Source organism: Pogona vitticeps, chromosome 1 (genome assembly GCF_051106095.1).
Source record: "Pogona vitticeps strain Pit_001003342236 chromosome 1, PviZW2.1, whole genome shotgun sequence".
NCBI lineage: Eukaryota > Metazoa > Chordata > Lepidosauria > Squamata > Agamidae > Pogona > Pogona vitticeps.
The window spans coordinates 202787957-202801389 of record NC_135783.1 but is presented as its reverse complement, the minus strand read 5'-3'; the positions used below and the strand labels follow the sequence as shown (position 1 = coordinate 202801389).

Genomic DNA, 13433 nt, shown 5'->3' with positions numbered 1-13433 from the left:
TTTGGGGTGCTAACAAGAAGTTGAACAATACATTCCATTTGACTTAAATATATACATACCACCTCCATGCTACTCACAGGCTATCAACAGCTGGTATGACCACACAGGTAGTCCAAACCAACTAACCAACCAAAACCAACTCTCTACAAACACATTGATTTATATAATATAATAATCTGGGAAATCTCCAAGAAATGCCCATGGATTGATGGCAGCCCCTGAGAACATCTTCCATGAGTACCGCCTGACACAGATGTTGCTTGTGCAACTGCACACTTCATTCATAGAAGTTTACAAATGAACTAGATGATAATAATTCATTATGCAGGTGTTCTGAGTCTCCCCATTGTTTCTTCAATAATTTTTTGTTATCATTTAAAACCCATTCAGGAGAAAAAGATGGAAGACAACGCAATGCCTTTCATCTGGAAGCATCCTCTACATCCTAAACTCTATGTCTACATGCCTCTTTGTGTGGCACTATATTAGCATGTCAGTCTAGAATGCCCCCAGAACACAGACCTCCTGGTTTGCTAATACTGTATAACAAATAAATATGCTATGATTCTGTACAGAAGCTGTATGGATCCTCAGAGAAGCCAAGGAAGGAAGTTTTTGCTTGTTGGCTTGAAACCATTCAATAGTGTTTTTCAAGGGTGAGACACAAATCTTTAATAATGAACAACATTAATTTGAGTCTTATTTGAACTGGGTACACATATATAGCTGAGATCCCATTCAAGGCATGGCAGTGGCCAAACAGGTTAAAGACTGAATGTCCGTAAAGCCCATGAGCCATCCTGTCATGGTGATGTACTTGTAAAGAAGGTGAAGAATGAAGCTGAAAGAGAAAAATATACAATAATGTGTCAGTGGCCAGATTCTTCTTGTTAAACAAACAGCACAACTCCGGGAAGCAAACTACCCCAATATTTTAAAAAAATGCCATAGATATTATCAATTGTATGACAAGTCATACAACCCAGTATGCAACTGATAACATCTACAGTGATTTCTTGACCTGGGTCAATTTCTTTCAAAAGTTACACCATTTATGCTATGCCAATGAAATTACAGTATGTTAAGAGGATTTAGGCCAGTGAAGCCAGAAGGTATACGGTGTACAAAAGACAGGATTTCGCTGAAAAAAATCACAAAATGTCCTGAACAAAAGCTTCATATCATGACTACTGATCACCCAGCTGAAGGTACAATTACATTAACAAATAATGCAAGAGCTGCTCTGGGATTACGACGGTCTAATCTGTATTATCTGCTGACTATATCACATAATAGATCCTGTATGGATTTTGAAGAATCAAATGAATTTTCATTGGTACGGGTGGTATTATCACTTGAGCCAATGCAATGGACTACCAGAAGCTGGTTCTCCCAGTTTCCTCATTTAAGTTGGGGAGAGAAGAAGCAAAGGGGCACTCTTGAGAGGTGTCAGTTCCTCTCAACCAAACATTGCATTGTCCCCAAATCATTCTTCCCCAAAAGGCTTGGTGCCAGCACTGGGACACGAGACCAGCTGAACACCAAAGGGGGGGGGGGGGAGGAAAGAAGTGAGGGAGGAGGAAATCAGCAAAGAGAAAGAAATTAGCAGTCACCTTTTTTTATGCAGTTCATTAAAGTAACTCTACAATTCTCATACCTACTGCAAATCTGGACAGCTACAGTAAAGCCACCTTAACAAGATACTAACAAGTTCAGATTGGCAATTTTCTCTGTTCTCTCTACTGACTTCTGTGTGATCCACTAAAGCAAATTCACCAGAGAACCCGATTTCCCAGATGTGGCTTCATAGCAGATCAATTTACCTTTTTCCTGCTGTGTAAGTCACTCACACCCTCACTCTTCTACTCCTAATTACTCTTACTATGTTACATTATATAACAGAAAGAAAAGATTCTCAGCACCAAATTATTTGTACAATATTTTTTCTTTTAATTCACACCACACACACACACACATTCAAACAGCTTAAGAACTTGTTCCAATTTTTATAAAATTAATATGGTGCTTGTATCCTTTCTCCTAAGGAAATATAAACAGCTGTGGGAGAGAAAACAGCACAAGATAAATGAAAAACGACACAAGGAAAAAATGAAACAAGGGAAATGGGTCAAGATAGCCTTCCTCCTCCCTACCCACCAGGCTTAGGCTCAAAATTTTAAGTGTAGCCCCTAAGACCATAGGTTTCCTCACAAAAGATGTCTTCCACATCTTCAGAGAGCCCCTTTTCTAAATATATGCTTAACATACCCGCTTTTGAAGAATTACTAAAACTAGACTGTCTCTTTACCAAGACTTCTGAACATAGCTTTGCTTGTGCAGATCGACTGGCCATCTTTCTATTAAAGAGGATCACACTAATCTGACTACTGGTAACATATGAAGACTAATGGATTAATAATGCTCGCTTGTCACTTTTCTGCCAAGCAGAGCTCCAAAAGTACTGTAGAATAAAATTGATTAAGCTATTCTTTAAAATTGTTCAAAGTAATTTATAAATTCATCTAAAAGCAACTGTAACAACGGAGACATTTAAAATAATACAGATCTGGCTGTCCATGGCTGACTTACCTTCGGAGAAATATTTATTTATTTAAAGTATCTATTTATTTTATTTATTTAATTCCACAGAGACATTTTTTATCTTTCTGCAAGAAAACTCTTAGCTAATGAAAGCCTCTCATGGAATCTAGAATGGTTTTGGCAAAAGGACAAAAAACTAGAGTATGATCAAACAAAAACAAAACAAAATAAACAAAAGGAAGGAATTCATACACAGCCTGTTTTGTACTGATTTGTGTCAGGCAGCTTTTAATCACCTTATCCACACATAACCAAAACCTCAAATGGTTCTTAACAAATAAGATTTAGGAGCAATCATGAGCTCCTGGGAAGAGAAGCTACCGTATATACTCAAGTATAAGCCGGCCCAAATATAAGCTGAGGCACCCAATTTTACCACAAAAAATAGGAAAACTTATTGACTCAAGTATAAGCACAAGGTGGAAAATGCAGCAGCGACTGGTAAATTTTAAAAATAAAAATAGATACCAATAAAATTACATTAATTGCGATATCAGTAGGTTAAATGTTTTTGAAGATACTGCCCTTCTGAGCTGCTAGACATACTTCACTGCCTGGAGAGGGAGACTCATACCCGATGCTGCACTTATCTACTGCTCTACTGCTGTGTAACAAGATGGAGGGAGATGGAGGATGGAGGAGGAAGGTGGGTACATAGAATATGCAGGAAGAAGAGGATGGGAGTGTCCTGGAAGCAGAAATGCAGTGTACTTAACCCGGGTCATTGGACCACCCACAGAGGCTGCAGGCACCCGTAGATGAGCGGGGGAGTCCGGAGAACACAAACACTGCAGGGGAGAACATGTAATTTTGACACTGACTCGAGTATAAGCCGAGGGGGGCGCTTTTTCAGCAAAAAAAAACTGTGCTGAAAAACTAGGCTTATACTTGAGTATACAGTGGTGCCCCACATAGCGACGTTAATCCGTTCCGGAAAAAACGTTGCTATCCGGATTCCTCGCTATGCGGGGCAAAAGAACCCATAGGAACACATTAAAACACGTTTAATACGTCCCTATGGGGAAAAAACTCACATTTAAGTGAAAATCCTCCATCCGGCCGCTATTTTCGGTGCCCGGTAAGCGAGGCAACACAGTGGGCGGCCATTTTGGAACCGCCAATCAGCTGTGTGAAAATGGGGCCTTTGGGATGATCCCGGGGGAGCGCTTCCCCGTGATCATCCCAAAGCCCCCACTGATCAGCTGTGCTTCGGCGCTGGCTCTCTCTCCCCTCGCAGCTCCAGCGAGATGTAATTGTTAAAAGCACCAGTGTATTAGGATGTTCTAAAGTCCAGAAAGGCCTATCTGAACAATCATACTGTTAGTAAAAGTTCCCAGTGAAGGAAGCAGACAGATTTTGGGTGGGAGACTATTCCAAAGTTGTGGGGCGACCGCCAAAAAGGCCTGGTTTCTAGTAGTTGCTTCCCAGGCCTCTCTCAGGGTCAGAACTTTCAACCGCCCTGCCTGGGAGGATCGTACAGGACGTACAGGATGGGCAGACCTAGTAGGAAAGAGACATTCTACCAGTACATCATGGGTGGATCTGGAAAAGCCTTAGATCCAAAGTCCTCTTGTTACTCAGACCCAGAAAAACTAAAAAGATATGGCTTGTCAGGTTTCCTAAAAAGATGAATGAAAGAGCAAAACTGAAATAAGGAGGAAAAGCCCAGCAGAATTACAAAGCAAAGCTACGGTAAGCAAAAGCTACCTACCTTCCACTCTGGCTGACATGAGCCTAATAAGGCTTAAGAAGTAGTAATTGTTTCAACATTGCTCCTCCTCCCACCTTACACATGCCATAACTTTGCCTTGCCTGGGTTCCCAGCAGCCCTCCCTTGGTTTGCTCTACTAATATAATCCATCCATCCCTCCCTCCCTCCCTCCCTCCATCCATCCCTCCCTCCCTTCCTCAATTTTAATTTTATTTAAAATATTTTTACCATCTTTCTCCTTTAAAAGGGACCCAAGGTGACTTACATCAATAAGCTAAAAACAGTATGTATACAAATATTTAAAAAGAAACAAATACCACAAATACCAAAAAATGGTAAACAAAATCAACACCAAAAACACATTCAAAGCAATAACAGACAACACTCCATCTAAAAAACCTTCTCAGGCAGCCAATCACTAAGGGAAAACCTGCCTGAAAAGAAAAGTCTTTGTCTGCTTGCAGGAGGACATCAAAGTTGGGGTGAGCCTGGCTTCCCATGAGAGGGAGTTCTGGAGTCTCGGTGCCCTGTCCTGTGTTGCCACAAAACACATCGGTCAAGTTTTTAAAAATTACTTTAGCTGCCTATATATCACTTTTCTTAATAACTTCCCCAAGAGCAACTCACAAGTCAGACAATAACAAATCTAACGAAAAGCTCACGAGCATAAATTCCAAAACATCAACTTTAAACAGTACTTTAAGCCATTAAAATGCTTCTGTAACAAAAATGTTTTAAGAGTCCATCAAAAAGGAAAGAAAGGAGGAGCTTATTGGATCGACCCAGAAAGAGAGTCCCACAACAATTAAGTTGTACGAAAATGGCTCTGTTCATGGTACCAGTCAATTGAGTCTTTAATAATGGTGGCCTATCTGGAAAGTTGAAGTAGGAAGGTATTTAAATTATTCAGATTTGCAGCTTCAAAAATATAAATACTGTGCTAGCCAACCCCCAGCATAAAGTTGATTTTTTAAAAAGATCTTGAACCGTTTCACTTCAAGTACACACAATGACTGCCATGTCAACAAGGGACAGTCAACATGCATACCTGCTGGATTAATTCTGTTGTAACCATCACTCCAGTCAACCAGAAGCACACTACTATGGTCCTGAAGAGAGGCATTCGAGGAGCTGCCTTCCAGTAGTAGAATACACTTTTTTGAAGCATGTGTTCCTTCTACAAACAGGATAAGCTACTTTTCTGAAATATATCAGTGAGACTAGATTCTAACTAAAATAACTCAGGGGGGCTTATTAAAATCAACATAGGAATGCTGACTAAATAAGAAGACCAACTGCGACCATTTCAAATCTGTTAATTTGTACTTTTTTCCTGTTCTTCATGATTTCAAAAAGTCAGCTTTCAATATTTTACACACACATCCCTCCATGTCCTCTCCCTAAAATTATGCTGTATTTCAGAACTTTTAATATCTTTGATCCAGAGTTCTCTTTAATGTAGCCATTCCTCTATGGTGCGGTTTTTACTCAAGTGAGTGGAAATTACTGAGATAACTGGCAGAAATATGCACTACATAAGTGAATTAAGGTTCCCACATGGATGTGAATGTAGACAACTAACCTAAATGGTCTAGCTATAAAACTAGGAAACTTGATAGCTGTGGGGAAAGGGGGAGACTCATTCCAAAATGCAACCGTGTGTTGCAATGGAATCACAAATCTTACAAGCATCAAGTGGGAAGCTCTTTGGTTGTTGCGTACCAAACTTCAGAGCTAACTTAACTGACCATCAAACAGGATGACTCAGATGTCTCAGAAGAAAGACAGCAGGAAAAGCAAAAGTCCCAGCCCCCCAGCTGTTTCTCCTGAGCCCCCCAACCAATTGTTTTTTCCTAGAGGACAGAATGGTGTTCATTCCATATTAAGCACAAAGAGTAACAGCTGGTAAAATACATTATGAGAACAAGGGAAAGGACACAAATGTCATGCTTTGCACAAAAAACATGAGCACCAGAACACTCCTTTGCTTTAATGAGCTTCACCTTCACTTGTCTCCTTTTTCAAGGGCAGCCAAATTTAGGCAAGAACGCACACCCTTTAGGCACTGCTTAATCCAAAGAGTACAAGGGAAGTGAACCATGAGAACTGCTGCAATACCCAGAATATTTCAGTGCAAAATGTTTTAGATGCGGGCACAATGTTGCCCATGTTGAAAGAAGTTACAAACCACAACATGGTCAGAAAATTCACACCTGTGCATCCCATGAAGTTATGGACAATTCAATACACAAATATGTTACAAAGAGCAATGTCCAGCCTATGTTAAAATACACTACTTGGTTTCAGCAGGCAGGCTATGTATACTCTCAACCTTCAAACACAGAAAACCAGACTGGTATTAAAAGAAACATACAGTGGTGCCTCCACAAGACGATGGGTGTTCCTCCCACAATCCTCTAGTGCAGAGGTATTAGCATATGCTAATACCTTATGCTAATACTTGTGCACTAGAGGATTGTGGGAGGAACACCTAGCCCCTGATGGGGGTCCCACAGGGCACCCCAAAACACTGAGGAGCTCTCTTGGCCTCTGGCAGGACTGGGGCTGTGCAGCCCTGTACTGAGTGGGAGGTGCAGCCAGGGGGTCACCATGCCTTGGGGGGACAGGGGACAGAAGGGGGTATGAGGTGAAAGAGCCATTCCAACTCATACCTTGCAGGGGAAATGCCATGTTATAAAAGTGGTTTTCCTAGGGTTAGGCTCATCTGTTGTATTTTAAGTATGCTGATCCCTATGATTTCCCCAAATGTGGGAAACTCAGCTGCATGGTAATGAAGGATTGCATTTGTGATTTCCTTGGTTTTTCTAGAGCCCTTTTTATCTTTTTTTTTCTCATTAGGACCTATTACAAAGGCAACAAGTGCTGGTGATGTCTTGCATTGCATTTTTTCCAGTGATAAAGGATCAAGGCAATAGGAGTCACCATTATTAGGAGCTAGGGGGCTGCTTTGACTCTTTTTACTCTCTTTCTTGGCTGCTAGAGAGAAAGAGGGGGAATGCTATCTGAGACCCATTGCATTTCCAAAGGCAGTGCAGGTGGGGGGATTGCTTTTCCCCATATGGTAGATTTCAATGCATTCCTATGGGGAACTGTGTTTTGCAAGATGATGTTTTCTATGGATGATTTTTCCCCCATTTGAATGCATTAAATAGATTCCAATGCTTTTGGAAACAAAGTCCCATGACTGCAACTCAGAAAAAGCCTTGGTTTGGGTTCTTACCAACCTTACTTCTCTCAAAGTACGAAAGACACATAGCTACACCCCTAGAGCTGAGCACAAAGGAAAGGCAGGTTTCTCTGAGGACGGTGATTTTTAAAATCTGTTTTGACCTGCCAGCTGCTTTGGATTTATGGATATGAAAGAGTACTATAACTGGGCTGAGAAACAAACTGAGAACTATTGTAAATTGGGTATAAGACCAGTGTTACATGGTTTATATTATATTTACTAGAAAGCATGCTGGCTGCTGTATTTTGTACTAGTTATATTATATTCAAAAGCAAGTCCACAAACTTATCTAAACATACTGTCAGTGGGTCACTGGCATGGGTGCCTCTAGCGGGCCACCTAGCCCGCCACCCAGTTCCTGGGAAAGAGGTGTGGCAGGAAACCCCACCAGAAATAGAGGCTGGGGAAAGCAGGGCAGGGACATGCAGACACAAACTGAAGGGCTGCCAAAAGAAGGCAAGGAGGAACAATAAGCTGGAATAGAAGGTGGGAAAAATAAAAAGGTACTGTTACATACAGCACTGATGTTACCTGTCTGTCATGGGTTGGAGGGAAAGTTCCATCCTATGGGGAGTGGAAGGCGGGACATCAGGAGGAGGGGCTGTACTGTATATATATGTGGAGTTTGTGTGAAGAGCTGAGGAGAAGCTGGAGGAGAGCTGAGAGAAGAAGCTGGAGTGGGAGTCTGTGTGTCAGACAGGGTACTACTGTGTGTCAGTCAGTACCAACCTGATAGGTTCAGGTGTCTGGTTAGCCAGAACTGATAGGTTCAGGGTCTGTGCTTTATTTAAAGGTGTTCTGTGTGAACCAAACTGGTGTATGTATGATTGAGACTAAGCCACATTACTGTATCTTATTCACTTGATCATTTTATTTTTCCCTGTGTGTTATTTAAATAAACCTTGTTCTTTTATTTGTTAAAAATCCATCCCTGGTCTGTGTGACTTCTTATAGGGAATGGTTGGTGGCAGCTTAGTGAAACTGTGGCATATCCCAGTAGGTCTGGGGTTGTCACAGGTACCCCCCTAGAGGAGAAGGAGACCAGCCTAGATGTGGCTGACATGAAAGAAACCCTGGAGAAGGTGGAGGAGAAGTCAGAAAAGGAGGAGAGTCTGAAGGAGGATCCCTCAGACTGAAAGGGGGGCAGAGGAGGGGGAGGGAGACCCTGGAAGACATAGAAGTCTACAATGAGGAAGAGGACGTGGAGGAAGACCTTGAGCTAGAGGATGAATGGCACTACACTCTAAAAGAAGATCACTGGGTTGAGGTTTTAGTTCAGTTGCAGGTGCCAAAGGAACATAGCAAAAAGCACCAACACCCATTATTGTCTCAACAGCCTAGCTATGGGGGGGGGGAGGGTTACATAGGTAGACACAACCCCAGCAGGTTGGGGAAGTGACTCCAATGCAGCTCCAACGCTGGAGGAAAAGGCAACAAAAGGAGCACCAGCAATGACACCAGGAACAACAGCAGCCATCCAGGTCTAGACTTTTGTGCAACTCCTTCCCTGCTCTCACAGTGGGCGTACTGGCCCTTGTTTTGCTGGGTCTCCATCTTCAGCATCATTTGTCATATGTCCAAAGCAAAACAAGGCTAAGCCAGTGAAGACAACTAGTCCTACAGTAAATCCGTCTGCTGAACAAGGTGTCCACGTTTTAATAAACCCTTCTTTGTTTAAACCACCTAGTGTTGAGTCCATGAATCGGAAGGGAGGTGGGGCCACCTGTCGACCCAGGTCAGGAGGGGGGGCTGACACATGCCAGATACATAGTCGTGTATAGGTTGGAACTACTGTCTTGTTTTCTAGTCTGCTGAGACCAGCCAGTAATGCTATTACATCTAAAATTTGAGCAGCCGATGTGTGAATGGATGGCTGCAAGGCTGAAACATCAAGAAAATGTTTACTGAAGTACAGAAACGAATACCATAGAAGGAACTGAATCAAAAAGAAAAAAAGTTGAAATGTTATAGGTGATTCCACACATGATATATATTGAGTACACAGAATGACAAACAGAAATGCAGTAAATGTGGTTGAGATACAGAAGGAAAAATAAAGAGGACAGTGCAGAAAAGCATCGCAGATAACTTATACCAAGCTTGAGATTCAAATTAAAGTCAGGGAGATTCAGAAGACAATACTAGCTTTACAATATAGCAGAAATTATTGTCCTATGTTAGCGCATTTAATAAATTTATTTATTAAATAAATTAATACAAATTTATTTTTACCCACATAGCTTGTGGAATGCTGTTTCTTGCTGTAACATCTTATTGCTACAAATGTGTCCTGTTGATCATTCCATTACCATACTTTCTAGACCCAAAAGATCAACACATGTCCCTTTTAGTTGCTCCCGAGAGATCCTAACCCCAATCTAGGGTCTAGTTTGCACAACCAGTATTAAACTGAGCCCAATACATACTGAAAGGCTTTCTGTATGAGCTTTTGTAGAAATGTAAGTATCACATGCCAGGAAATGACAAGGATCAAACATAATCTCTTACTCCCTGTACCTGCTGCAAGAAATTCTGCCCCATGAAAGCTTACAATAAATATAAAAAGACAGGGTCTTGTGGCACCTTAATGACTAGTAAGTTTTATCTGGCATAAGCTTTGGAGGACTGCAGCCAACTTTATCAGATGCAATGATGCTGCAGTCTACAAAATCCTATGCCAAATAAAAAGTGTGATTCTTTAATATGTCTCAAAGTTCTTTGTTGTTTTTGCTGTAAATGACTAATGCAACAAGCCCTGAAAATTATAATAATGTGTTAATTTTTAAGGTTCTTCCAGACTTTATTTTTGGTGGAATAAATTAACACTGCTTCAGAAGACATTCAACACAATTACTTACCTGCAAAAATATATTGCGTAGTTCATTTGGATCTGCTCTTTTGATTGTTTGAACCTGCAAAGCCAAGAGGAGAAAGTTAATGCTTCACTCACCAAGTTATTCAACTACCAGATACGGAAGGCTAGTACTGCAATCTCTGCTGATAAGAGTAATATAAATCAACTGTCTTATCTAAATGATAAAGTGAGTTCCAAACATCCAGACACCATCCTTTTATTGCTTAACTTTAAAACAACTGAGATGCTTTTGATAACTATGAACATGAGGAATGATTTGCCAGGAAAGAGGGATATAATAAAGCCAAGTGTCAAAAACAAGAAACTTCTGACCAGAAGACAGCTCAGTTCTTAGCCCAAAAAGCAAAAAGTCAGTCTAAATTATTGGGAGGAAGACTAAAGTCATACACTGAATGCAAATGTACAGAAGAAAAAAGCAGTTGAAAGTGTGTGTGTGTGTGTGTGTGTGTGTGTGTGTGTGTGTGTGTGTGTGTGTGTGTGTGTGTGTGTGTGTGTGTGTGTGTGTGTGTGTGTGTGTGTGAGTGAGAGAGAGAGAGAGAGAGAGAGAGAGAGAGAGAGAGAGAGAGAGAGAGAGAGATGCATGTTGGCTACAGAGCATGTACAAGTACAAGAGGGTAACTGCAAATAAACTACTCCCATGCTTCCATAATAAGATCAGGTAGCTGCTGCAATCTATCATGTTCAAAGGAATATCATGTGTTGCTTTGGACATGGTGTAATTTTCCTCCTGGAGGAAACCAACGCTGTCCTACAAATGAAGAAAAGGGCATCTCATCTAAAGACTGGCAGCTGCACTAACCTCTAGCAAACCTTGCATGAGAACATCTCTTAACATTAACATCAGTCACACTCATTGATATGTGAGTGATGTTATCCCATACGTATGAAATCTCACATAAGATATATCACTGATAAGGGGTGTGTGCAAAATGGATCTTTGTATAAAAAGTACTTCTCCACATGTATCCCTTTTCTTTAAAACTGCTTACATGGCAAGACTTAATCAGAACTTGAAAAGGTTACTTCTTTGGATTACACCTCCTAGAATGTTCCAGCTGGCCTGGCCAGACTCCTCCAAGCAAAATGGACTCCATTTTGACCTTTCCCTCCTTATGTTAAATTGACATATAACATTCTCATCCCACGTCCCCTAAACTGAAAGACAACAGGCTATTACAGGGGCAGTGGAAAACCATTCAGTTCCCAACAAGGTCTTTGGCTGTGGAGCCAGCGGTTAGGAGTTTGATTCCCCCACCGTGCCTCCTTGAGAGGGTCTGGCCTCAACGGTTCATAGGGTCCTTTCCAGCTCTGCAGTTCAAAAGTTATTATTATTATTGAAACGATCATCATCATAATTATTACTACTCAAAGGCCACACAACAAGCCACCTCCAAGGATCTGATCCACCACTTTCCTTCTGCACCTGGAACTAAGCTGCTTAATGGGGACAAAAGTTGTATCTTGAGGCTTTCCCAGGGCCAGACAGGCACTTCTGCTGTCGTCCAATTTTCCAGATTAATCACCACCCCGGCACCGTTCCAGCATTACAACGCCTGACCTGTCCAGGCACACCAGGAGCTAGAACCTTCCTACCACTGTGCCAGCAACTGGAAGAGCATGAGTATGGGATCGAGGGATCCCAAGGGATCCACTCCCAAATACGTATGAGACAAGAGACTGGAAGGATGAAGGGCTTGTTTCACTTGGGAAGGCTCCCCGGTTAAGAGGCATCAGCGGCATACCTTTCTCCCACCACTGCCTGCTGGGTTTGGGCTGCGCTGGAGTCTTAAATTTTCCCTCATTCCCTGCTAACCAGGTGCTTCACCTTAAGTCAACCGAGAACCACTGGCGTGCCATCGATATATTTATATATACAGTAGTTACTAGAGCAGATTACAACCCACATTTCCTTTGCACGGTCCGGAGGAGGTGGGAGGATCTACTCGGAGGAGAGCAGAACAGCGGGGGGCTAAGGGGGGAGCCTCTCATCCCGGCCAAGGGATCCCGCGGAAGCCCACCCTCCACCGGGGGGGACACCCCCACCACCACCGGCCGCTCTCGCCTCTGCCGGCTTCCCCCCTTTCGTCTTCTAGCCCGGAGTCCTTCCTCCTCTTCGCGCGGGGCGCCCCTAAGGCCACTTGGGCCGTCAGGACACCCACAGGTCCACCTCCTGCCCCTCCGAGCCGGGGGGAGGTCAAAGCCTGTCCACCCCACCCCATACGACAGCGGCCGGGAGGGGGGCACAGCCGCATCTCTCCCCCCCACCGCCCTCCAAATGCCAGCTTTGCTCCGCGGCGGGGAAGAAGCGCCGCCCGCCCCAAGCGGGCTCCTGGGTTAAAATAACGGAAGGAGAACAGAAGGAGGGAGAGTCACCTTGACCGCCATGCTGACTTCGGGGAAGCGGGTGGAACAGGACGACGACGACGACGACGACGAGAGGAGGAGGAGGAGGAGGAGCCTCTCGGCGGGCCCTGTCAGCGGCCGCGGCGGAAAACAGCGTTCCCAATTCGCCCCCCCCCTCTCCGCTCCCCCCCCCCCCACACACACTCCCTCGCTGGCCGACCCGCCCGCCTCAGCCCGGCCCCGTGTTCATGAGGCTCCCCTGCCAAGCTCGGAGCTTGTCCCGCCGCGACCCCGCTCGCCGCCGCGCCGTTGCTAAGGCCGGAGCCGGGGCGGGCTTCTGGAAGGCCGGCGTTGGCGCACAAACGGCCTCCCTGCGTTCAGAGGAGCTCCGCGGGCGGTTCGGTGCTCACATCCTGAGGCGTTCTTTTCCCCCAAAAAAGATCCTCTTCTCCTTCCCCAGCGAGAGTCGTCGGTCCGTGGAAAAGGAGCACGCTGATCTTTATTCGGGCGTAAAATAAAATAAAACAAAAATCGTTGGGCTAGCGTTCCTTTCCTTTCCTCCCATACTTGGGTGTGGCAGGACTACCCTGAGGCTAAACGGGACTGCAATGCAAACAGTCCCGCTTTTGCAATGCAAACAATTCAAGTGAAGT

At 43.5% G+C, this 13433-nt stretch overlaps 1 protein-coding gene and 1 non-coding gene across 2 annotated transcripts in view; one reads left to right on the top strand and one right to left on the bottom strand.

The window, feature by feature from the left end:
* Positions 1-12945, bottom strand: part of SLC25A12 (solute carrier family 25 member 12) — a 70810-nt gene extending 57865 nt beyond the window's left edge. The window contains exons 1-2 of the mRNA XM_020806674.3: positions 12811-12945; positions 10421-10474 (exon numbers count right to left, since the gene is read on the bottom strand). Of these exons, the coding sequence (XP_020662333.1) occupies positions 10421-10474; positions 12811-12822 (66 nt within the window). The 5' untranslated portion in view covers positions 12823-12945. The remainder of the gene's footprint in view (positions 1-10420; positions 10475-12810) is intronic.
* LOC140703526 (U1 spliceosomal RNA) lies at positions 6977-7132 on the top strand. Its single transcript, XR_012082873.2, has one exon. It is a non-coding gene; the product is annotated as a U1 spliceosomal RNA (small nuclear RNA).
* Positions 12946-13433: the final 488 nt, after the last annotated feature.